Source organism: Stenella coeruleoalba (assembly GCF_951394435.1).
Source record: "Stenella coeruleoalba genome assembly, chromosome: 12".
Taxonomy (NCBI): domain Eukaryota; kingdom Metazoa; phylum Chordata; class Mammalia; order Artiodactyla; family Delphinidae; genus Stenella; species Stenella coeruleoalba.
Genome location: NC_137158.1, coordinates 62,399,778 through 62,426,120, shown reverse-complemented (window position 1 = coordinate 62,426,120; position 26,343 = coordinate 62,399,778). Strand labels below are relative to the sequence as shown.

General features: G+C 34.9%; 1 protein-coding gene across 4 annotated transcripts in view; it reads left to right on the top strand.

Moving 5' to 3' along the window:
* Positions 1-3,643: 3,643 nt before the first annotated feature.
* The window catches only part of HBS1L (HBS1 like translational GTPase), an 82,516-nt gene continuing 59,816 nt past the window's right edge, over positions 3,644-26,343 (top strand). For 3 of the 4 annotated variants that reach the window (XM_079939527.1, XM_079939526.1, XM_079939525.1), the window contains exons 1-4: positions 3,644-3,810; positions 7,225-7,290; positions 15,488-15,616; positions 18,726-18,920. In XM_079939527.1, the coding sequence (XP_079795653.1) occupies positions 3,768-3,810; positions 7,225-7,290; positions 15,488-15,616; positions 18,726-18,920 (433 nt within the window). In that variant the 5' untranslated portion in view covers positions 3,644-3,767. Of the gene's footprint in view, positions 3,811-7,224; positions 7,291-15,487; positions 15,617-18,725; positions 18,921-20,127; positions 26,019-26,343 lie in introns of those variants that run through there. The other variant, XM_079939528.1, reaches the window with a different exon arrangement.

Sequence of the window (26,343 nt, the reverse complement as noted above, 5' to 3'; positions counted from 1 at the left end):
GATATTTTTTATGCTAATATAGCTAATTTATTTTTAATTTTTATTTTCCTACTGTTTTTTCTTATATATATTTTGTGGGTATTGATGGTGCTAAACAACTTAATAATTTTAATAGTTTAATTATATATATTTACCTTGGTATTAAAAATGTATTATTCACAACAGAATAAAAATATTATGGAATAATTAGAATTAAATCTTCAAAAGTTGTGCAAACAAGTCATTGAAAACCAGAAAGCATTACTGAAAGAAATTAGACATATGATGTGCATGTGTTGAAAGACTGCATGTTTAAAATGTCAATTTTCCCCAAATTGATCTATAGATTCAACAAAATATTAGAGTCCCAGCCAGAATATCTGTAGTAATTGATAACCTCATTTTAAAATTCATATGGAAATGCCAGGGACCTAAAATAGCTAAGAGAATTTTGAAAAAGAAGATGAAATTTGGAGGATTAACATTACCTGATTTTAAGATTTTTGAAGCTACAATAATCATGACAGCATGGTATTGGTGTCAAGCTAGATCAAAAGATCAGTAGATCAATGGAACATAATGGAGAGTCCAGAAATAGACCACACATATATGAATAACAGATTTTTGATAAATAGCAGATGTAATTCAGTGGAGAAAGGACCTTCTTTTCAACAATGGTGCTGGAACCATTGAAAATACATATAAAAAAACAATCTTTGATCCAAACCTTACATTATATACAAAAATCAACTGAAAACAGATCATAAATCTAAATGTAGAACCTAACACTAATTTAAAAATAGGAGAAATTTTTTGTAACCTTGGGTTAAGCAAAGGTTTCTTATGTATGAAATCAATAGCACAATCCATTATTAAAAAAAATTGATAAATTGAACTTCCTCAAAACTAACTTCTCCTATTTGAAAGACACTATTAAGAGAATGAAAAGGCCAGTTACAAATTGAAAGAGGTATGTCCAAATTATATATCAAAGAAATTGTATCCAGAATATAAAAAGAACTCTCCAAAGTAAAATTAATATTGACATTAAAAATTGAAAAAAGATTCAAACAGACACTTTACCAAAGAGGATACAGAAATGTCAAACACACATAACATCTTTAGACCATACCAACTGCTGGCAAGGTTGTGAAGAAAATGGAACTATGTTGCTGGTAGGAATGTAAAATATTGCAACCACTTTGGAAAACAGTTTGGCAGTTTCTCAAAAAACTAAAGATAGGGGTTTCCCTGGTGGCGCAGTGGTTGAGAGTCCGCCTGCCAATGCAGGGAACACGGGTTCGTGCCCCGGTCCGGGAAGATCCCACATGCCGCGGAGCGGCTGGGCCCGTGAGCCATGGCCGCTGAGCCTGCGCGTCCGGAGCCTGTGCTCCACAACGGGAGAGGCCACAACAGTGAGAGGCCCGCGTACCGCAAAAAAAAAAAACCAACAAAAAAAACTAAAGATAACATCATATTGATAATCCAACCATTCTGCTCCTAGGTATTGACCCAGGATTAATAAGTTTATGTCCATACAAAGAGTTGTACATGATTCAAGCACCTACATGGATGAATCTCAAAATTACTATGCTGAGTGAATGAAGCCAGAGAAGAAAATAATACATATTACATGACTTCCTCTACATAAAATTTTATAAAATACATCCTATATCTATAGCGACAGAAAGGTGATCAGTTTTTGCCTAAGGCCAGGGTGAGGAGGCAGCGAGGTGCAGGAGGGAGAGATAATAAAGATACTTGAGGAAATTTTGCAAATTTGGGTAAGTTCATTATCTCGGTTGGGTTGATGGTTTCGCTGGTGAATATGTATGTCAAAGCTCATCAAATTGTATATTTTAAATACGTGCAGTTTATTCCTTGTCAATGATTCTTCAATAAAGGTGTTAAAAACTTTATAAGGTAGTTATGCTACTTTCACTTATAATTTTTTTAAAAAATTGATATTAAGATGAATTAGTTGTATAGTTGTTTGTGGTATTTGTTAAATATCTCATAGCAAGATATTATATCTATTATATATCTATCTTTTCAAATTCATTAATTTATTTAGCAAACATTCAAAGTGCCAGACATTAGGGTGCTAGAGAAACAAACATAAAGCTTTCCAATTAGTGGGGTAGAGAACTAGAATTTACTGAGTACTGAAGGAGTTCAGGGCATGTCACCCTAAAATATGCTTTGGTATATTGATTATTTTGAATTGAAGTAACTTGAGAAACATCAAGAAGGGCTCTCAGGCCTTTTCCTTTCCACCTAAAAGCAGGTCATAAAATTTCCTATGAGAAAACTGTCCTTCCTATACCAGAAGACAGATAAGATACCATCCTTATCAACAGAAACTAGGAATTGATGCTGAAATGGGTTTGTACAAACTTACTGAAACATCCCTTATCTTCCACTAGTTTTGCTGCCCCTCCCTTGCCCCCAGAATACTTATCCTAGTCACAATTTACAACCCATAGCCCAAACCTTTGTCTTGTCTGTGTGAAATCCTTCTACAAGGATAATTATTCACAACTCTGTACGTTACACACTATTACTATCGCCATTTTACAGACGAAGAAACAGGCTACAACATAAACATTACCTAAAAGTGTAAACACTTAAGCCATATGAAATTAGCAACTATTTTTGTGTAAAATTTTGTCTTGGAGTTACATTGAACAGCAATGATAGTTAAAAACAAACATTTGGTGGTTAGACACATTCAAACACATGTGTAAGTTACCATTCAAGCCACTTACAAATATGAGTTGAATTTGTATCATTATTTTTTTCCATTATGGATAATAAAAAGCTAAGTAAGCTTTTATTTCTAGAATTTGATATATCACCACTTCAAAAATACAAAAGTAAAACTAAAGTGTAGTTTCTTCAGTAAAATGAGGAGGTTGATTTTTTACATAGCATCATTCACTTTGTGACCTAAGAAATGATGCTTAATAATAGGTATAGGTTTATTCATTAACAACATTCATCACCATTTAAGGCCAGTATCTAAGAAGCTATATTTAGTAATCTTAGCATGTTACTGTGTTGAATGAGTGTTCACTGAATCCTCTATGATCTGATGATAATCATTTACATGGCTAAGGGCAGACAGGTGTTTACTAGAGGTATTAATGCAGGATGGAGCACATACATGAAACCACGAATTGCATACACAAATGCATGGTGACCTATTGTAGCCAGGTTCTCAATGAAAATATACCCGTTTATGAAGAGTCTTTTTTTCGCCTTTAAAACTTGGACTAATTCTTACACCAAACGTATACAAGTTTGTTAATGCCCATTAGCTCCTAAGTAGGCCGCAAAGATGAAAGCTGGGTAAGACAAGGTTCGTGCTCTTACTGAGCACACAGTCAGCTTTTTCACTAGATTATCAGAAACCAAATTTGGAAAATAATCTGGAACGCCGGCGTAGGTCAAGGATTCCGACTCGAAATATTAAGTCCAGACTAACAAATTATAAGCGGTGTAATTCGTCTCCGGCGAAAGCCCCGTCAGTCAATTTATCTATGGGCGCGGCCTCGCCGAAACGCACCCCTCCCGTGAGCATGAGTGCGCATGCGTTCTCAGAGAGGGGAATGACCCTGAGAGGTTGCCGTACTCTGATAAGACGTCGTGCGTGCGCAGGCGCTCAGCGCTGAGGCCTGCCGGAAGCCAAGATGGCGTATAGGTAATCGGCAGGCCGCAGTTGGCGCCTTGTCAGTATTTGAGCTGGTAGTTTGTAAGCGGCTGTGGCGAACGCCCTCTCCGCCGTCATGGCCAGGCATCGGAATGTCCGAGGCTATAACTACGATGAAGGTAGGTGGCAGGGTTATGCCGGGCCGTCATTTTTATCGTTCCAGCCGGGATAGCAGCCGGTTGGCACTCACTTCCATATGTTAGTTTCTCGTCAGTGGTGCCAGGTTGGCGTTCAGAGGAGGTTCATTTGGAGAAAATTACAGGACGCCTGAGCTCCACCGAATGGCGTTGTTTTAAGTAGTGTTTTTTTCCTTCTGGGATTGGTTTTATTTAGGGTAGGGGAGATGCTGCAGGGCCTCATATGGGAAGGACTTTTGAAAAGGTTGGGATCCGGTGATAGTTACCCACGTAAGCATTATTACCTCTCCCATTGTTTCCCCCCAGGTCGGCTACACACTTTCCTACTTCGAGCTTCTCTCCCCGACCCTCCTTTCAAACAGGCCCATGAAACTTTCTTATTTGTAAAACAAGGATTGACCTAATGCTTACATTCAGCCGTTCTGCTGTAACTGTTAGATTTAAAGGGTAAATCTTGTGTGTTTGTTCCTACACACTTAGTGCAGAACCTGCCTTGAATTAGCTGACTAACTTATTTTGTATGCTTTTCAAGTTAAATTGGAAACTTAGGAGATGGTAGAAAAAAATACATATTAAAAAGGCCCAAAGAGTAAGTTGATCAGATGATCTTGAGATGTGTACTCAGTTCTTGGTTGGTCATGCTGAATATAAGTGTACTTTTTGGGAAAAAAAAGTAGTATTAGAAGAAAGGGGGCTTCTAAAAGGACTTACTGATTTTAAAAGTGAAATAAAAAAATATGAATGTTGTCCAGAAGTTTAATTTCTATACAGTGGATACTTGTAGGCATCACCAAGCATCACACAAACTAAAACTGTAAACAAGTATGAAGGAGTGCAAATGAATAAAGATCTATCACTTTGTTGAGTACAGGGCATGCAGTGTGCTTAGTATATTGGTGGTGGTTATTAGCATTCCCAGCAGATTATTCTAGAACATCAGTATGCTCTAATCATAGCGGAGGGCAGCTAATACCCTTTGCTGCATTTGAAGGCAGTGATCCAGTTAGCCTGGCACGTGTTAGGTTCCTGGTGGTCACTTCAGAATGGAATTCTTTTTCAGTATTGCGGTGGATGTTAAGTATTGCCTGTGGACCACTGTTACCTGAGAAATGACTTTAGCTTGGGAGATATTTTTGCAAATATGCTGTAAAAGACACGAATAGGTCTAATTACTACTTACGCATTTCTTTAATAGATATTTATCATGTCCTCAATCAACAGTGAGTGCTTGGAGTACTGTTTGAGCTTTGGGGACCAACAGCAAGATGTTTGAGGGAGTTTAAAGAGGGAGATACACAAGTAACGGATGATTATGAAGTGCTATGGGAGCTACTTAAGTGAGAACAACTGTTCAGAATGAGTCGGAGGACTTTAAGCAGAACTCGTATGTGAAGGAAGGTATCCTGAAGGAGAGGTGCTTGGCTTGAGGGAGTGAGTGCTAAGTATCTTCTCACCTTAGCCACCCCACATCAGGTGTTCAGATTTCTTTGGAACAGTTGATGACATCATAACCAAGCTGTTCCTATAGCATTGGAGGTCCATCCCCTTTTCTTGCTTGTGAAAGTTCTACTTATTTTAAGTGTCCAGTTTTTTTCTCTTCTCAGTTAAGCTTTCCCTTCTCTCAGATAATAATTTAAAAATTCTCAAAAGTAATATAACTTCACTACAGAGATTTTTTTTTCATTACAGAGATTTTTATGCTCCAAAATCTATTGGCTCCTCTCCTTAACTCTCATTGTGTTCTTCTCTGTAATATGGGTAGTAGTTTACAAGACTGCCTCACCTACTAATTAATAAAAGTCCCAGGAAGGCAAAGCCCATACTTTATTTTTATATTTACTCCATTAGCCAGTACAATGCTTTATGTGCAGCAAATACTCCAAAATATTGTTGAGGAAAAGAACCACTTGACAAAAATCCCAGGAAAGAATTCTCTTTATCTTCTGATACTCTAACACTTTTAGGGTTCATTTCAGTAGTGAAAAACTGACCCAGTATAAAAAGATTCTTGTCTTTAATATCCAAATATATTTTTTTGTGAATGGCTTCTCATTTATTTGCTAATATTTTTTATTAAGTCGGGATTGTGATCTAATAATTTATTGAATGTGTAAAAATGTATACATTTTCATCCAATAGTAGCATTTATGTAATTTTTCTTTGCCATAAATATTTGGTCTCAGCCTTTGAACATGCTGTTGCTGCTGCTGCTACATGAATACCCTCAGAAATTAGCTAACTATCCTTTAGAATTGGTTTAAAATATGATATTCCTGGGGATCTTTCCCTAGCCACCCCACTCCCAATTCTGTTTTTGTTGTTCCTATGTGTGTTCCCAGATCATTCTGTATTCTTATGTCTCAAACAGTCGTAATATCGTTTTATAATTGCTCGTTTTCTCGTCTGTCTTCCCTTGTTAGATTTTAGGTTTGTAGAGATCTGGGAATGTGCCTGCCACTCAGTCTTGTACCCCAAATGTCTCTGATAGCCCCTGGCATAGTGTTAGTGTTTGTTGAATGAATAAATACACTTATGTAAACATGTTTATGTTCTTTGTGGGGTTTTATAGATTGATTCATTAATTTATAATAAAACAAGTATTAATTTATGCCAAGCATGTGTCAAGTAGTTGTCTAGACAGTCTTGCCCTGAAGGAGCTTATAGTCAATGGAGTGAACCAGGTATGGTGCTTTGAAGACATTCAGTTAGAGGAGTGTGCTAGAGAATAAAAGTGGCAGGCAGGGCTTGCTGCTTTACCCGGAGTGGTCAGGGAAGACTTCTGAAATAGATGACATTTGAGCTGGAACCTTAACTAGGAGAAGGAAACAGCGGTAGGAAAATCTGGGCAAAGAGCATATTGTAGTCAGTTTGAAAAAAGGCCAATTAGCTAGAGCAGAGGGGAGTTTAGGATAAGCTGGGTTTTGTGCATTACCTAGCTTTACATGAAGAAAAACTGCCTTCATGGTCTGATTGTATACCCTGCGCTAGTCAGTTGTATGGAAAATAGATGTTTTGCTTAGAGCAGGCATCTGGTGAAAAAATGGATGGAAGGCTTATTTCAGATTTTTGTCAATACTGGAAGGACAATTCAAGTACATGGGGTATGGGATTATTCTTTGATCACACGAAGTGAAAACTTGGAAAAACTTCTTAAAACTCAATTAGCTTAAAAATCTAAAAACATGTATGTCTTTATAAATATAGAAAGTCGGTAAATAACTACTTTGGGTAGAATTTTTTTTGAAAAGTGGACATTCTAAGTTCCTTTAATTTAGATGAACAATTTAATTAATTTAATTTAATTTATTTCGGAGAGAATTCAGATGTTTCCTCATTAATAACTAAGAATATAAAAAGAACTTGTAAGTGAATTTATCTCTTGTATTTTTATTTTAGATTTTGAAGATGATGATCTCTATGGCCAGTCTGTAGAGGATGATTATTGTATTTCACCATCAACAGGTGAATTTTTAAAAATAATTTGATTTTCATTATTTGGGTATTTAAAAATGTTAAGTAAATGTTATTGTCATTCTAGGACAAGCATGTTCCAGGAGACTGTTATATTATGTACCCTTTAGAAAGATAATTGTATGTGAACTTTAAAGGTATATAAAATAATTTCTTAACTTACAAATGGAATTTAAAATTTTGATTCCATCATTTGACTTTAAACAGTTTGAAGAAAATTCTGAAAACTATGGTTTTCCGATATTCTTTGCAGCATGCAATTAATCTGAATTGACTAAAATGGTAATTTAGTCAATAATGCAAATCTAAAACTTCTGAAGGAAGACAGCAGTTAATTTTATATTCCCAGGAAAATCTTGAATATTAGAAACACTGAAGTGTTATGCATAGACTTCCCTTCATACAGTACTTTATCTACTGTAAATAAACCAAATACATGTAATTCAAACTTCTGATGGAACTGCAAAGTGATTTAGAGTTCAAATTCCTGTAGGATTCCAAATAAGAGCTGCATCTTCTGTCTCATTTGCTGAAAAATTTCTTCTTTGCGACCATATTACAAAAACATTTCCTATGTTCTTTACAGCAGAGACAGTGTCTTTATATATATATTTTAATGTCTTTATTGGAGTATAATTGCTTTACAGTGCTGTGTTAGTTTCTGCTTTACAACATAGTGAATCAGCTATACATATACATATATCCCCATATTTCCTCCCTCTTTTGTGTCTCCCTCCCACCCTCCCTGTCCCACCCCTCTAGGTGGTCACAAAGCACCCAGCTGCTATGTGGCTGCTTCCCACTAGCTAGCTATCTTACGTTTGGTAGTGTATATATGTCCACACCACTCTCTGACTTTGTCCCAGCTTACCCTTCTCCCTCACTGTGTCCTCAAGTCCATTCTCTACGTCTGCATCTTTATTCCTGCCCTGCCCCTAGGTTCTTCAGAACCTTTTTTTTTTAGATGCCATATATATGTGTTAGCATACAGTATGTGTTTTTCTCTTTCTGACTTACTTCACTCTGTATGACAGACTCTGGGTCCATCCACCTCACTACAAATAACTCAATTTCATTTCTTTTTATGGCTGAGTAATATTCCATTGTATATATGTGCCACATCTTCTTTATCCATTCATCTGTTGATGGACAGTTAGGTTGCTTCCATGTCCTGGCGATTGTAAATAGTGCTGCAGTGAACATTGTGGTACATGAGAGACAGTGTCTTTGATCCAGACCTTTTCTCACTAATTTCCCTAAAAATGCGTTTGTCTTCAAATTTTAGCCTACTCCATAAACAGTTGGTTAAAATGCCTTGATAAATTTTACTATGCCATAAAAGTGGGTACAGTTACATATAGCTATGTACAGCATAAATATAATTCATAAAACTCACTTTCCACAAGTTGGAAGGTTTAATATAGTAATTAAAATTTCTATCAGTGTGCCTTGTCTTTAATAACTTATCGTCTCCTGAGCTGTTTTGTGAACCTGCTTTATGCCTCCTCTTAGTCTCTGAAGACCAACTATGTCCCTTCTGACTTTTTAGAATTTCTTTTTCTTTATAAAGGCATAGGTGCTCTAGAAGTTGTCATAGCACCTCTACTCTTCCTGTCATCTTTTTTCCTGTTAACTTATTACTCTGTAATGCATCTAGCTCTTTATGTGTACTTTAATCATTTAGCCTAACTAATCAGAGCCTTTCTTCTCTTCCTTTAGTGTTACACTGTTATCAGTCACGGTTTTATTAGAAGATAGAAATTACACCAGTTGTTTTGCCAGAGATTCTAATGTAAAAAGTTGTTAACTAGGTATTAGAGACAAAAAATGCAAACCAAAATATCAAGGAGGTAGTAACTTTAGGAAGCATTTATCATCTCTAGTTCCTAGGGGAACCAATGGACAAGGTTGAAGCCAACCTTTAGAATCTGGTGGGGGGCTCCTTTGAGCTGGGACCTAGATGTGTAACAAGAGGGTTCTGCTTTGTTGCTTTGCCATTGAAGTTCAGAGGAGGGACTGTAGAGCTGGGACTGAGACCTGGGGAGGGGATGCTCTGTGGCTGGTGTCTCTGAAGGGACACTGTGAAGCTGGGCTTCAGCCTTTTGAAGAGGGAATTCTAGCGGGCTGTATGATCATGGTTGAAGCTGGTTCTGGGAGTTTTGGAAAAACTGCAAACTGATATAAATTGCAGTTACTGGAACAAATGATTTCTGCAAGATGAAGTGTTGCTGGGGTGATGGTGACCAGATAAGAAACAAAAAGGAAAGGAGCATGTGTGTTCCTCTTCCAGCCTTCCAGTCTCCCTTTAGCATCTGCCCGTTGGCTCATCCTAAAAGGGAGCCAGCTGTCATAGAAGAAATGTGCTTTGCAGACTTCAACCCCAGCGTCACAGAGCAGAGTAAAGAGACTGGGTTAGAAGCTGAGAGGCGGCTTAATCAGCATTCCTTTAAAGCTTCTTATTCAGTGATTCAAAAAGACCATATTTTGTAGGGATTAGGGATAAAAGAAATTTCAGTTTTTCCAAGGAACCTCCCAGGCACTTGTCATTTGCAGTGTGTTAAAAAAACTATGGGTTAACCTTTTGGGGTGCCTACAGTTCATTATCATCAGTTGACAAGGTGACAAAGTAATGTCTGGTAGCACTAACTAGTGTTACAAGTGAAGTAAAGGTCATGGCATGTTCATGAAACTGAGAAGGTGATGTGGGTGTGATAATTAGATTTGAGTTTTTAAAAAAAATCTCATATAATAGAGACTGGATTGAAGGTGGTACATAAGTGGTTGTAGATAGAGTAGTTAGGAGACTATTATACTAATCTAGAGGAGATGAGGATATTTCAGGACTGTGTTCTCAGAATGTGGTCCATGTATCATTTGCATTACTTGAGGATTTGTTCGAAAAGTAATTCTGGGCCCCACCCCGTAGTCAGAAACTCTTGAGGGTGGGACACAGCTACTGCTTTGAGAACCATTTGTTTAGGACAGGGGTGACAGCAGGGGATTTGCAGATTCAAGAGATAATTGCAGGAGCTAAGGTCTACTTGGAAGTTGGTTGACTATGGCTTGCACAAGGAAACCTTCATAGGGAGAGGGACTACTGAAAGACATCTTAATATTGCAGATTAATGCATTCATTTATCTAGGCTTGTCTAAATAAATCATGCTTAACCTTGAGTAATGAGCTAACACTACACAAGGTCAGGCATTCTGAAGGTGTTTTTCTGAGATTTGCTTTTATGGCCTACCTTTCTTGAGGTCATAGTTTATCCCTTGTCTCTCACAGCCCTTGATATGTGTCTTGTCTGTGGTTCATATTCAGGACAGACTGACTCTTTGAGAGTTACTTTTGTATATACTCCAGGAAGTCAACCGACTTTATCAAAGCATGAGATAGTTAAATGGTTTTGACTTTCTTCTGTGACAAACTGGTATTTTTAACAAAAGCATGTAGTTTTGGATTTTTAAATTTTCCAGAACATGTATAAAGTAGTAGTAATATCAGATCAGACACTTTTCCTCTTTAGTGGTATATTTTTCCAAGCAATTTTCAATTAAAAATGAATAGTTTTAGAAGGATACTTTCTGTTCTTAAAGAAGCAGCTAATGTCATCGAAGAGATGATTGAATTCATGGTCTAATGAATTCTGGTAATTGAATGACTTTATCAATTAATAGGAGTTTCTCTAAATTTTATTATGTATTTTTTTAACTCTGCTAAGCACAGTTTTCTTGATGGAAAGGTGATTTCTAAATGTTGTTGCTTTTTTTTTTTTCTTTAGAAAGATTGACTTTGATGCTGAATATTGAACATACATTAGGGAGCTGGTGATAGCAAAAAGAGCCTATAAATAAAACTTTGAACAGTTACAAATCTTGTTTCAACTAATATAATTAGAAGTGGTAAAAGATAAACTGAAGCATATTAACATTTTTAAGAGTTTATTTGAGCAGATATCAGTTTGAATCAGGTAGCTCCAAACTGGAAGTGGTTAGGAGCACTCCACCAACAGGAGCTGGGGCAAGGTTTTTATAGAGAAGACATGAAGCAAAGCAAGGAAATTATTTGGTTGGCTGCAGCTTAACCCATTACATTATTTGGGGGAGAGTAGTTGGCTTTCTGTGATTGGTTGTTCTTAGTCCTGAGGCCTTTGCAGGATTGACTCTGGATTGGTTTTCCCTTTGCAACCAAGGCGTTAGAGCCACTTCAGTCTCATGGCCACCTTGTATGATTAACTTAACAGTAGTTAACCTTATTCAGTCCATTCCATGTTAATTTATTGAGCATCAATTAACATGTAAGGAAGCTTGTTAAAAGTTCCCTTCAAATGACAGTATGGTGGGTAAAGAAGTAGTCCTGCCTGAAGGAGTCTGGAAAGGCTTCTGGAAGGAGGTGGGATTGGGACTGGTAAATTTGGGAGTGAGAATGGCATCCTAGAGAGGAAACAACAGTGCTTGAGCAGTGGCCTCTAAGTGAGGCATGTTTGGGAAGACTCACATGATTAATGCAGTTGCAGCACAAAGAGGGCTCAGAAAGGAAATAGCCAAATTGTGGAAGATGGTTTTTAATTTTAGGTGTGTAGTTTTAGCTTATTGAAGGTTTTTTAGTTAAGGGGGTCATGTTTTAGGAAAGTAACTGATGACAGTATACAAAGTGGACTACATCTGGGACAGATGAAAGGGGAGACTTGTAGGCTCTTTCCTACCTTCCCTGATGATACCAGTCAGCTGGGAGTAATTGTAAAAATAGAGATTCCCTGCCCCATTCCAACACCACTTAACCAGAACCTCCAAGGGAAGAAGCCTAGAAAGCTGTATCTTTAATGAGTGCCTCACATGATTTTTATTTTAAGATGTTTAGGAAGCAATATTAGGCAATTGCAGAGTCAGGTTTTGAATTCTCTGAATTTTTATGTTTAGCAAAATGCTTTAAATTGTAAAAGTCACTATGGGTGTCCAATTTTTCAGAAAGCATTTCTGTCAAAGTTTGTGATTAAATTTTTAGAAAAGAAGAGCACTTTATATTTATCCTTTTCTCTCCATTGCTTTTCTCTCACTCTTTTTTATCATATTTGTTGCCTTTTGGCTCTCATTTCAACTTCAGAGATCTGGATACTTATTTTTTCCCCAGCAACTATTTTCCCTGGGGAATTTTCCTACCCACCATCCCTCTGCACTCCTGGGCAAATCCAACCATCATTTACTTCTAAAACAATGGCCACAGTTTCTGAGTTGGATTTGTATGTGGGAGGGGGTAGGAAGCCTCCAGGAAGAATAGCTTCTTGGGGGTAGAGTAGAATTCTGGATTTTGATAACTTCCTTTTTCCCTGTCAGTATTTCCTAAGTGAAAATTGTTCACGGACGTATCTGATTTCTTCTCTCACTTAATTTTTTTTTTTTTTTTTTGCGGTACGCGGGCCTCTCACTGTTGTGGTCTCTCCTGTTGCAGAGCACAGGCTCCGGACGCGCAGGCTCAGTGGCCATGGCTCACGAGCCCAGCCGCTCCGCGGCATGTGGAATCTTCCCAGACCGGGGCACGAACCCGTGTCCCCTGCATCGGCAGGTGGACTCTCAACCACTGCGCCACCAGGGAAGCCCACTCACTTAATTTTTGATTTGTCTTAGGTTTTTCCTCACAGTTCAGAGCTATGAGAGAAAGTTGGGGAAAGTATATTTGTTACTTTTAGGCTAAACTGAATAGTTAATTACAGCCAGGAAAGTAGTTTGAAAATCATCAGGCACAAAATGGCCTGGTTTACATTTTTTAATGCTACCACATTTTATTGTATCTAAAATGCCATGGATTGTAAGACATATTGTTATTTTACGTACCACTTAAAAAATAATCAGCTGTCAGTCTAAGTATTATATAATACTAAGATGCCATTTGATTGTAAGACATCCCTCATTCTGAGATTTTTAACATATGAAAAAAGTGGTCATCTTAGAAAATCTGTGAAACAGGATATTTTTCCTGCTGTTTAACTATGTTGACTTTATAATGGCAGTATTGTATTTTACTTGCACAAGAGGGAGGGAAAATAGTGATATGTATATAGCATAATATGTACATTTTTGAAAAACCTTGTGGTCTTTAAAATTGTATACTAAAAAATAGCAAAACCTCTGGGAAAAAATAGGATCATAACAGACCACTCAGCCCGTAAAGTATCAATACTAATAAACCAGTAATCATCTAATAAAAATGCTTGCACATTTGGAAAGTTACATTAACTTTCTAATAAAGATATATTCCAATATATATGGGACTTTACATTTAACAAAAAGGTAGAAGCTTGATAGAGGTATAAGGAAGAGTTGAAACTAATGAGTAATGTTGCAAAGGCAAAATACTCACAGGTCTTAGAGAGCCAAGCGGTAAGCATGCACAAAACAGGACACATGGCCAAATGGAGCCAAAAGGAAGAATGTGGGGCTATCTGGCATTAAAGTACAATTCCAATTACAGTATAATGTTCTATGGTTGGTGTTACTGAACTTTGTATTTGCATTACAAAGTGTTGGGTGGAAAATCTCATAAACCAAAGCAACTTGAATGTTACTGTCATCATTCCCCTGTTGACCATTTGATATAAACTAGTTTATGTTAAGGAAACATGCATTATAGCAGAATAGATTAAATTCTCTCAACTGCTCTTTATTCGTCTTATTCTGTTCTCCTTGTTCAGGATGTCTTCCACCTCTTCTTCAGTTTTTCTGATGTTCTTGCCTTCTTTATTATAACTGCTCTAGTCTTCAGTGATTACTTAATCTTCTATGCTTCTGTAGCACTTGTCATCTGTACTACTCATTTGGCTTTATAAAATATGTCATTACCTTTTCTTTTTTTGCCTTTCCTGCTAATCTGTAAGGCCATCATTGATTTATACTGTAAATAAGTAGCACTTACGCCATGACCGTCTGAGTATAGGTGTTACCCTTAAGTCATAGTATTTTCTATTGTCTATATATGTGTTATCTTTACATTTTGAATGCAGTTAGAGATTCCCTTTCATGAATAGTGCCTTCCTGAAAACATGCACAAAAGTCAAATGTGGGAACTCTGAGCAATAGACATACATGTTATGTGCTCTTCCAGAAAGCTAAATAATATAAAATCCTTGATAACACCTTGCCTTTAGAATACTGTATTGATGTTTTTATCCTTCTTAAACTTATTCTTTAATTTTATTCCTTGGCAATTGAACACATTCTCCAGGACTTGAGTTCAGTGGGCATCCAGTTGACGTGGAAGAGTGAACACTTTGGGCATTCATGATGATTCTCTCCTTTGCTCACACGTATTTCGTGTATGATACTCAAGCATATGTTGGCACTTTGATATTTTGTCTTTCTACCTATTAATGAAAAATATAATGCCCAGTTATATATTGAGTAATGACACTGCCAATACTGCAGAGTAGCACAGACTTCTGTCTGAAAGTCAAAGTTAGGTATATGACATTAATATACAGTCTCAGTGTATGATTGAAGTATAAACTGTTTAAAAGTTAAGGCCTATGGGGACTTCCTGGGCGGTCCAGTGGTTAAGACTTCGCCTTCCAATGCAGTGGGTTCGATTCCTGGTTGGGGAGCTAAGATCCCACATGCCCTGTGGCCAAAAAACCAAAACATAAAACAGAAGCAATGTTGTAACAGATTCACTAAAGGCTTTAAAAATGGTCCACATCAAAAAAAAAAATCTTAAAAAAAAAATAGTTAAGGCCTATGATTTTGGTCAACTCTTGGGTTCAGGCAAAATTAGTAGTTCTTGGAAAGTGAAAATCTAGTCTGTTTTTGGTATTTTTTAATTATGCAAATGAACAAATTTGATATGAGGTTTAAAGTATTTGTATCAAAGAAACAATTTCAGAGAAGATGGAATAGCAGGCAAGGATTAGGAAAGATAATTTTTGAAAACTGTGGAGAAAGTAAGCTCAGTGTTTATGAGATAGAAGGAAAGAAGGGAGACAATTATAAGAGGCTAGTGAATGGTTAGGTTAGTAAGGACATTTGAGCAGAATTTGGGTGTGATATGTTTTGTCTTTGTTTTCATCCATTATTATAAATGTGGGCAAATGGCTGTAGGTGGTAGGTCAGAATCTTTGATTTTTATTTTAACTGTTGTTAAAGAAAAAAGTTAATGGGAAATGGCTATAGTACAACATTCTTTAATCATTGTATATTCTAGCTGCTCAGTTTATTTACTCACGACGTGACAGACCTTCAGTTGTTGAACCTGTAGAAGAATATGATTATGAAGATTTGAAAGAATCCTCCAATTCTCTTTTGAACCATCAGCTAAGCGGAATTGATCAAGGTATAGTAAAAAGTAGTCTATCTATGTTTCTTATCTGAAAATGATTAATAATCAGTTTACCGGAAATTATCAATTTTATTTTTCATAATAATGATCGTGGGTAGTAATGGTATGAACTACCATTATATCTTATATCTTCAAGGAAAATTTACATTTTATTATATTTTGTGAGGACTAGATGGTTAACAGTATGGTTGAAAAATTGTGTGGCTGTTATTTAATAACTGGAATTTTTTATTGAAATCTCCTTAGGAGAGAAACTTCAATGATTTGTTTTCTTTTAGCAATATTTATTGTTTCATAAGCTCTATGTAGAGCTTATGGTTAGATTACAGAAGCTCATTTCCTTGCAAAATGTTAGGTTCCAAAAGTCTGGTTTTTATTAAAAAAAAAAATTAAGTCTGAAGTAATACTATACAGTGTCCTGATTGGTCACAGTCATGTAAATTAAGTTTCAAGGTAGAACTCGTAAATGGTAATGGCATTGGTTCTGAGTTTGCTTCTTTTTAGTTCTCTTAAACATTTTAACAAAGATATATTATATTTTGGTTTTTGCCTTTTATAAATAAATTTCAAATATGACATTGTTTCAAACATACTACTCAAGCTATAGATTGATGAACAATGTAGTAGACCTAAAATCACCAAGTATAACAGTAATGCCATCCGTTGGTAATGAGTAGGGCTGAGCTGATTTGCTCTTTCTGTGGAGTGTGGCTTTGTTCTAGAAATGTTTTTAAATTGAAAATTTATAACAATTTAAAAACAGGAAGGGGGGAGTATATGAATCTGAGAGCTGATCTTTGAATAAATTGGTAAAATATATGTCAGCTGCTAGCCAAATCAAGAAAAATGGAGGAAGCACAAATATACAAAATTAGAAAGCGGAAAGGGAAACAACAGAGAATAAAAAAATTCATCAACTCGGCAAATACATTTGTCAATCTGGATAAAAGTTTGTAGAGGAGCTGCTGTATAAATTCCTTGATAGTTTCTATTATATTTTTAAAGACTGTTATAGTTGTCATTGTCGGGGGAGAGGGTAGGAATAAAGTAGAATCTCTGCTGTGCCTCAGAATGATTAAGGAGGTATGAAATTCAGAGTTATGTTTGAGAATGAAAGTTAATCATTCCCACCTGACATATGTGAGTAACTGCATGATAACAATAATGATTGTAGCTCACCTCTACTAACTGCTTTCTGGGTATTGTTCTAAGTGCTGTTCAGGTAATTGCATATTTAGTCTTCATAACAACCTTATGAGGTAGGCCAGGTATTGTCTTCATTTTACAGGGGAAAAAAATGAGACGCAAAGTTACTTGGCTGAAGTTGCACCAGCTAGTAAGTGGCATTAGGATATGAACCAAGACAGCCTGACTCTGTATGTCTACTCTTTGTGTATGTGTAGACAACAGTTACTATAATTAATTAGAAGAGGCCCTGATGCTAGCTATATACTAAGTATTCTTAGTATTACTATACTAAGTAGTATTACTATATTAATATAGTAGTATAATAGTAGTATTAGTAGTATAATAATAGTATAATAGTATAATATTATAATAGTATAATAATAATAATAGTAGTATTACTATACTAATAGTATATACTATATAGTATATATATATATACTATATACTATACTATAGTATACTATTAGTATACTAATAGTATACTATATACTAAGTATACTAAGTATTCCAGTTTTAGTAATTCATGTATTTATGAAATAGGTATAATTTTTCAAGTTTAGCTTATTAGCCTATAATTAATTTTGGACTCAAGCAAAGCAGAATTACCCAAATATTTGAGAATTTATTTTTAATAATTAAAAAAGGGAGCAATGGAAAAAGTATTAAATACTTCTTTTTTTAAAAAAAAAGTATATTGCGAGTAGATTCCTTGTTCAGTATGTAAGCATGTAAAAATGTAATGTACAGTGCATTCTGTGAACTGGTTTCATTGGATTAGGGAGTCTGAAAGCTTGAGTTATATTTTGATTACTGCTAAACTTAGTAGTGCCATGATTTTCAGTCCTCTTTATGACTTAGAATTTGATATATCTAAGTCATAGAGTTACCGTGAGGATTACAAAGGATATATATACATATGTGTATATGTATAGTGCATATATATGTATTAATATTTTGAAAATTGTCAACTGCTATACAAATATAAATTAATATATTCATGCATTTTTATTTGGTGGCCCCTAGGTACCAGGTACTATTTTAGGATCTAGGGATATAAAGCCTTTGCTGTCGTGGAATTTACGTCATTATTGAATGTTATTAGTAATTACTTTTTATAGTAACATAGTCATCAGAAAATAAAAATCCTTAAATATTTTAGACATCCAGATTTAAATTTTTGTGTTTAAAATGAATGTCCAGGGACTTCCCTGGCAGTCCAGTGGCTGGAAATCCATGCTTCCACTGTAGGGTGTGCGGGTTTGATCCCTGGTTGGGGAACTAAGATCCCACATGCTGTGCGATGTGGCCAAAAAAAAAAAAAAAAAAAAAAGAAAAGAAATGTCCATCCTTTCCTTAACCTATTGGATTTCCTAATATTTATGGCATTTTTATGCCAAGTTATCTTGCCCATTTTTAAAGCATTGTTAAGGATGATTTTAGTCGGCTGAGTAGAAACTGAAGTTAGCCTAAAATAGAATGTACTTAATAATAGTTAAGGTAGTAATGCAAGAAATTTAAGAAATGTACTTAGTGATTAACTGGGTTCACTAACTCGTTAGAAATATTTTCATAATTAACCCTCCCTTTCTACACACGTAAAAACTCATCAGTATAGACCTCATCATCCTCATTGACTGAAATAGATTTTAGTGTATACAATTTACGCTTTTTTCAAGGATTAGTCAGTATTACTTTGGAGACATTTATTGTAGTGATTTCTTAATTATTGAAATTGTTCCTCTGATAAGGGAAGCTAGGTATATTGTGGATAAAAATATAATCACTGTAATTTTTGCCAAGGGAAAATGAGTTGAACATCCTACTATAGTTTCAAATCCTTTTTTCAGTTTTGAAGATTGAGGGTTCTTTCATGACACCACGTAGTATAGATTTTAATTATTGTTGTCTGTTCTAGCTCGTCTTTTTTCATGCCTTGATCACATGAGAGAGGTACTTGGAGATGCTGTGCCAGATGACATACTGATTGAAGCAGTTCTGAAGAACAAGTTTGATGTGCAGAAGGCTTTGTCAGTGGTTCTGGAGCAAGATAAAATGCAGAATTTGAAGGTCAAGAGTGAGGGAGCAATATCTACAGGAAAGATAGCAAAAGGTATGCTTTTACTTGTTCTCTTTTAGTTTTACAGTTAATGCTTTGAAAGAGGCTTTGATTTGATTGAGCTGTTAAGAAAAATGGGCAGGAAATTTTGCATGTTATAATAATTCTTAATTATTATCAATTGATTTTCCAGTTTGTGAATTTTTAAGCTCAATGGCTGCGTTCCCTTCACTCTGTTAAAGCCTGTTTTTTAATTTCCCTGCTTGTTCTTGTAACTAACAGAATATAAGGGAAATAAAATCAGATAACAGCAAGACAGAACACTTTTTGCTTTTAATTATTGGGTTTTTTTTTAACTTTAATGGGTCAGGAGATAGAAATTAATAGCCAGACAATGTCAAAAAAATCCCTTTATGGTTATAACATTTTATGAATATAATTTAGTTTTATTTAAATATCCTAAGTATTATAATTCTACTACTCTTTCATTTCATAGCCAGATCTTTAATTTTAAATTTTAGTATTTGGGGTTAAATTTAGAACTTAGTCCACAAGAGAAGGGAACCAATTATATTAATTGGTATGATGCCTGTCAGTAGGAGCATGGTGATTTGTTAACTGGGTTGATATTTCTCATAACCTAAAGACTAGATTTTTGCCATAGCGAAATTGTATACAGTCTGTTACTATGAAATAAGGGTCATTTTTATGTAAATTAAGATTTTTTTATTTTGGTGGGGGGTGAGATGCACTTTTAACTGACCAGTAATATGAGAATGAGTCTGTAATGTGTCATCTATATTAATAGTTTATCCCAGATCACAGTAGAAATTATAGCGTATTATTTGTTTGCATGTTTTTAATACATTAAAAATACAGAAGATGAACCTAGTTCTTTCCATTGGTTTTTTAAACGTTTTGAATTTGAGACAATCCTGACTATAGTTTAAGTATCTTAAAACCTCACATTTATAAAACTTGTGAAAATTAGAACATTGACTAACTTGGTAATTACCTTTGTATATATCAGTGAACAAAGTATGAAGGTCACTTAAGATGGTTAAAGGAAGGTAAAATCCTTTTTTTTTTAGAATGTTCGCTTTTTATTAAATAATGATCAAGTGTCACTTTATTCATGCCATAATCAAAAGAAACATTTAGTAATTAAATGCCTCATTTCATGTTTCCTTTTGGTTGCTGTGACTGTCTTCTGCATATGTGAACCTATTCATCTGAAAATTAATGGCTCTTGTAAGGTAAGGAGTCTTATTATCTTCCTCTGAAGTTTCAGCTGATAATGTTCAAAGCTCTTGTCCTCAATCTGCAAACCATTTGGATTGCAGTAGCAAACCCTTTGATTTTTCTGGCCCAGTAGCGAAATATGGATTATATCATAATTCTTCGGTTGTACCAAGTCACTATTTACTCCGTAAAAAAAAGAAACTTGACAGACCTAAAAGTGAAAAGAAACTAGAATCATGTAAGTTAACAAAAGAGCTGTCGCTAGCTGACCTAATTGATGATATGCCAAGAGATTCTTGTAAAAGTCAGCCATCAGTCAGATTATCATCCACAGATAGTCTGGAGAGTCTACTTTCAAAGCGTCTAGATGCTGATTTGTTAAGACCTCATGCATCTGAATGTATTTCCAAAGATGATTCTGCGTTCAAAGGAATACCAGATTTAAAATCCTTGATGATAAAGAGCACAGCACCTAATAACTCTTTATTTATTCACAATAATTCAGTACCTGATTTGCAAAACATTCCAGTACAAAACAGTTTAGGAAGTTTAAATAATCCTTTGCTCTTAACTAGCTCATTGGAAAATATGGCTGTTGGTAATTTAAATGCTAGTAAAATGACTGAAGTTGGAAGTGTTTCTTCAGTTGAACAAAGCACCAAGAATTGCATATTAAAAAATGACAACTTGCAGTTTTTCCAATGTGAAAGTCCATCCTTAGCTGAACTGTTTCAGGAGCACAAAGAGAACAATCCGAGCCAATGCTTTACTTTATCTGATCTTTGTAACCAACCATCTGCCAGTTTCACAGATCTAAGTTTGGGATCCTTTCCCTTGTCACAACTAGCAAATCGGTATCAGTCTTCAACTGGAATATCAGAATTAACAGGATCTCTGTCATCTTTGGCGTTTTGTAAAGCTTCTCCAACAAGAGACGTTGAGAATTTGTCACTTTCTGATTTGATTGCAGAAACAATTGATATAGATAGCTCTCAGATTAAGAAAGATTCCTGTATGCTCAGTTTATGTGAAATGAGGTCACCTGGAATAGATTCTAATATCGATCTTAGTGTCCTCATAAAAGCCCCAGATTTTGTTCCAAAACGTGTAGTAGACCAATCAGTTGCTCCAATAGCAGGAACTAAAGTTCTAAGTTCAAAATTAGGGAAAAGTTCCAATTCTTCTGATGATAATAAGAAAAACAGTAAAGGCTCTCTGACTAGGAAACCACCTTTTTCTGTCTCTTGGACCAAGGCCCTTGCTGCCAGACCTTCAGCTTTTGCTGCAACACTGTGTCTTCGTTACCCATTGAAAAGCTGCAAGCGACGCACCCTTAACCTCTATAAGACTTTTCTGTATAGTAGACAAGTTCAAGACGTAAAGGACAAAGAGATAAGTCCTCTTATAGCAATAACACCATTTGACTTCAAATCAGCATCTCCTGATGACACTGTGAAAGCTAATCAAAAGAAAGCTTTTACTAGAGAATAGTAACAAAAGGAAAACTTAATAACTGTTGTAGAGCTTTTTCTTTTAAAGTCTTTATAGGATTACTTTATATTATGGGATTTAAGTTGTGATTTTTGTATTAAAATTGTCTTAAGTCAGTTGATAACTTCAGTTGATATGTACTTTTGCACTGAACTATTTTTTTTAACTCTGTCTTCTTTTAGTGATAATTGGCTTTAAGTTGATAGCCTACAATAGGTGTATGTTTACAAAGTGCTTATGGAAACTTGATATTGTGAAATCAAACCGCAGCTATTTTTGTTTAAAGCATTCAGCTTTATAAGTTTTTACGATGAGACATTTTCTTTTATAAAATAATTTTGTGCTTTGTTCTTAAATGAAAATGCCACCACTTGGGATTATTACGGTTTAGTGATGAAGACTTTTCTTATGATATGTGGCATAGCATAGCTGAGACCGTATTATATTTTAAAATATTAGTGAAATCATTCCCAGTTTCATTATTTTTCTGCAGGTGAGTACTAAAACTTTTCTATTAGAAAATCTTAAAATTTCTGACTTTTAATAATAGTGTGGAGGTTGTTGAAGTACATTTTTCATGATAATGAAATGAAAATCCTTTTAAGGGACCATGTACATATTAAAGATGGATTAATACATAAATTATTTTTATACATTTTCAAAACCATTTGTGCTAAATGAACACTTTAAAATAAATATATATAAAGTCTTTTCAAGTATGGTTGCATGTTCTTGAATAGGTAATCTTATCAGATTTCCTTCACTTTTTTTTACTATAAGTAATGAAATGTGGAGTTTTCCTCTTTGCTACTGACAGCTTTATGTGCTATAATGACAAAGTTTCAACAGTGGCAGGCCAAATAAGAGCTTTTCTAGTCAGTAGAACAAGTACGTAATTCATCCCTTAAAGCAGTCATCCTCAACTAGCAGTCAGAATCACTGGGGGAGTTTTTTTCAAAACACAGGTACTGTGGTTTCACTCCAGCTATGGTGAAATCAATCTCTGAGGGATGACACTTGGGAATGTGTATTTTCAAAATTGTCCCCAGTTGATTCTGATGAGTTACTTCTACTTGAGAACCGCTGCCTTAAAGAAATCAGTAGAATGAAAGAAATTACTAATGCTAAGGATAACATTGGCCAACTTGAATTTTTAATTTGTATTTTCCAGTAATTAGGAATACCAAGGAATATTGCTAATTAGGAATTTAGGGTCTTTTGCCTAAGAAGATGCTGTTTTTATATTATTAGTTATTTCTTGCAGGAAAAAATATATAAAATGTTATTTCTTAATGAGAATAAAATAGCTATATTTTCCCAGTAAAGAAATATTTTTCTCTCACAACTACTTTACTATGCATTTGATATTTTTTTTTGTTGTTTCTTGTTTATTTTCAGAATGACATTCCAATCTTTTTCGTTGTGTATGATGTTTTTATATCCAGTGTTTTGGTGGGAAAGCTTAAGCCAGCCTATGTCTTCATTGTTCTTGACCACTTTCTTGTGATATCTTCAGTTTTTGTTTTTAATTGCAGATTTCAGTATGTATCATTACTGATGCTTAGATAATATAAATCACAAGTTATATTTTATGCTTGATTTTAAAGTTTGAATTACTCCAACTGCTGATTTTGTTTTTCTAGTCTTGAACCTTAATCAAACATTTTAGTAATTTTCAACTATTAGTCTATGACTCATCAACTAGGTTTATATAGTGTAGGCAGTCTCCAGTTTAGAAGTGAATTGTATTCTAAGTGTTTGTTTGGAACTGACAATAATTCCCGATAGATTAAATGCTACACAAGTGGTCCCTTTACTTATGAATCCACAAATACTTGTTTAATCCATATTGAAGTTGAATAGTGTTACTGTTACATTACCTTCTTTTATAACAAACTAATTTTCAAGTGGAAATATACTTTTTAAACCATATAGCAGATCTTGTAGAGTGAACTAGATCTCCTTTTGTTGGCTGATCAGAATTGTAACTACTATTTATGAGATTAATTTTTTTAGGGGAAAAAGTTTCTGTATTACAGGGTGATAGGGAAGGTAACAATTTTTAAATGTCTCCCTATTTCCGTTTTCACGGCTACTGGTCTGTCAGGCATGTATCTGACATGCTCTTGTCCTGTTGACTGAGATCTCTGAGATTCAGAGACTGGAACCAAGAAGACCCACTGTCCCTTCTACCCTTGGCCATTGGCCCTAGGTAGACAAGTGCCTGCTTGTTCACGGATACATTGCTAGTGACAGCAGTTGTTTGCACTAAGTGCATATTCTGCACCAGCTGCTGTTTATTGACTGACTGCTGTCTTGGTAGCTCAGGTATGCTAAGTTTTTTGGTTTATTTTCCAGTTCAAATACCGGTTTTGAAGTGCAAAGCCATTTTTATTTGCATTATGATCAAGTGCATTGATAGTTTAGGAATAGAAATAATGTAATTATCTTCTAAATTATATAAAATACAAAAGACTTAAAATGACCATTTTTCCTCTTCACTTTTTTTGGTTTTTAAAAGAGCTGGTGTTCATAGATGTTTTCCCCTCTTGCATTCTAAAGTCTTTAGTTGACTTTTTTGGTTATGGTTCTTACCATTAATTGCCAAGAACCAGGGTTTCACTTCTGTACAGAATATTTTGCTTAACTTTTCTTTCTTAATTGTTATATCTTTTTCCTATTTCCTAGTTACTGAACTGGTATTCTAGCCTCTTTTCCTCCCTTTAGCTTTGAATCTTTCTTTCTTAAACTTTTCTTTCACCTTTTTTTTCTCATGTAAATACTAATAACCATTTCCAGTGTGTTATATTTAACTTCTAGTAGTCAGTGAGAGGTCATAGAACTAATTGTCATACCAAGGATAAAACTAGTCCAGTGCTTTTCTATATGTGGACCATTGCAAATAAACAAGTACACAGTTTATATATTGAGGAAGAACTATGTATCAGGTTTCTGTTTTGTGTTCACACAAGTGTATATTTACTTGTAAAATCAGTTTTGTAATAACCTAGAAATTATTTTCTATTACTTTTATAAACAAAGGTAATGCTGACTAGACGGGGGGATTCATATGAATTTCTTTAGTAGTTTTCTTTTATAATTATATAAGGCTCAGTGTATGCAGTTGTATATTGTAATTTTAATTTCTAGGGTGTAAAAGACTTGTTACATTTTGAGAGTATATATACATTTTTATAAAAGTACATTGAAATAAATTATAATTCAGAGGTTTTCTAAAATCAGGTGTGAAAACATCACAATTTATCCATTAGGATTTTTTATGTAGGCTTGATATTTCAGAGTGGTATTTTAATAACTTATGATGAAGGTTTCTGTAAACAAATTGGAAAACAAGCTACGTGGTTGTGAAGACTTTCTTTGAAGATATTTGTCATTTAGAATTCTTGTTTTCCAAAAGGTAGAATTTTATGTTTTTACTTTTTAGGACTCACATAGAAACATTATTAAAGTACAGAATATGGTGACATGGGTAATATTGCAAAGATGGCAGTGGAAAGTAAAAGAATCGATAAAACTACACATTTCTGATGTTGACATGCCTGGTTTATATGACTTAAAGGAAAGTGTCATTTTAGTTATAGGACATGTCCTGAGATGAACAAAGATCTGATTCTCAAATGGGAGGGGAAAATGGGTTCTTAAACACATAATTATATTTGTTACAGTATGTGTAGCATGCATGACATTACACTCTCCAGAGCTGACATCTTTGTCTTCCTGATCCAAGCTGCCACCTCCTCCTCTGCTTGCTGTCTTTATAAGCAATATCACCGTCTTCCAGTTGCTTAAGCCAGAAACCTAGTTAGCATCATCCTTGATTTCTCTCCCTCATTTACTTCTTATAGCTGATTACCAGTCCTATTATTTCTGCTTTACAAATAAGTAAATATATGTGTGTAGATATATAGTTGATTGTTGTTATTTGTGGTAGTTATGTTTTATAAATTCATAAATTAGTGAACGAAATATGGGAACATTGACTTGGTGAATACTGAACCATTGCTCCTACAAGAAACACAGGGTTAGGTTCCTGTGATCCTCTGGTCACAACATTTTTGTCAGCCAATCAATACATAACCTTGTTTTATGTATGTTTAAAGACACTTTATTTAATATATATTATTTATATATTATTGATTAATTGACATTGAACTCACAGCCAGTAGCACTATAACTTAATGCCTAAACAAAGTGTTATCTAACATGAATCTTTTATTTGTGAGGCATATTGCAGCTGCCTTGTGCTTAGGAACACTAAACAGTGCTTCAGACTACTCTTGGGGACCATTTTAAACAGCAAAATTACCAACTAACAGCTCAGTGTGAAAAATGTGGCAATAAAGAGGCCATGAAAAGGGCACTTGCTTATAGTATGAGAGCTGAAACAAGAAGGCAGAATATCACCTTGTTTGACCTCAGCTGGGAACGTGCCTATTGGGCTACTCAAATTTTGTCCTGCTCTGCACTTGTCCACAAGAGACTACAAAATTGTCAAAGTAATGATTTTTAGTGAGTAGTTGAATTCATGAATATGGAATCCTAAAATGAGGATTGACTGTACATTTTTTGACCCACTACTCTGTGGTCTTACTGCTACTTTTTCTCTTAAAGGCTATTAGCTTTGCAGAATTACTAAAATATTAAACTGGCTTCTTTACTTCTCAGTTAGTTTTCTCCAAAACAATTTCTGCAATACAGCCAGAGTAACTTTTGTAAAATGTAG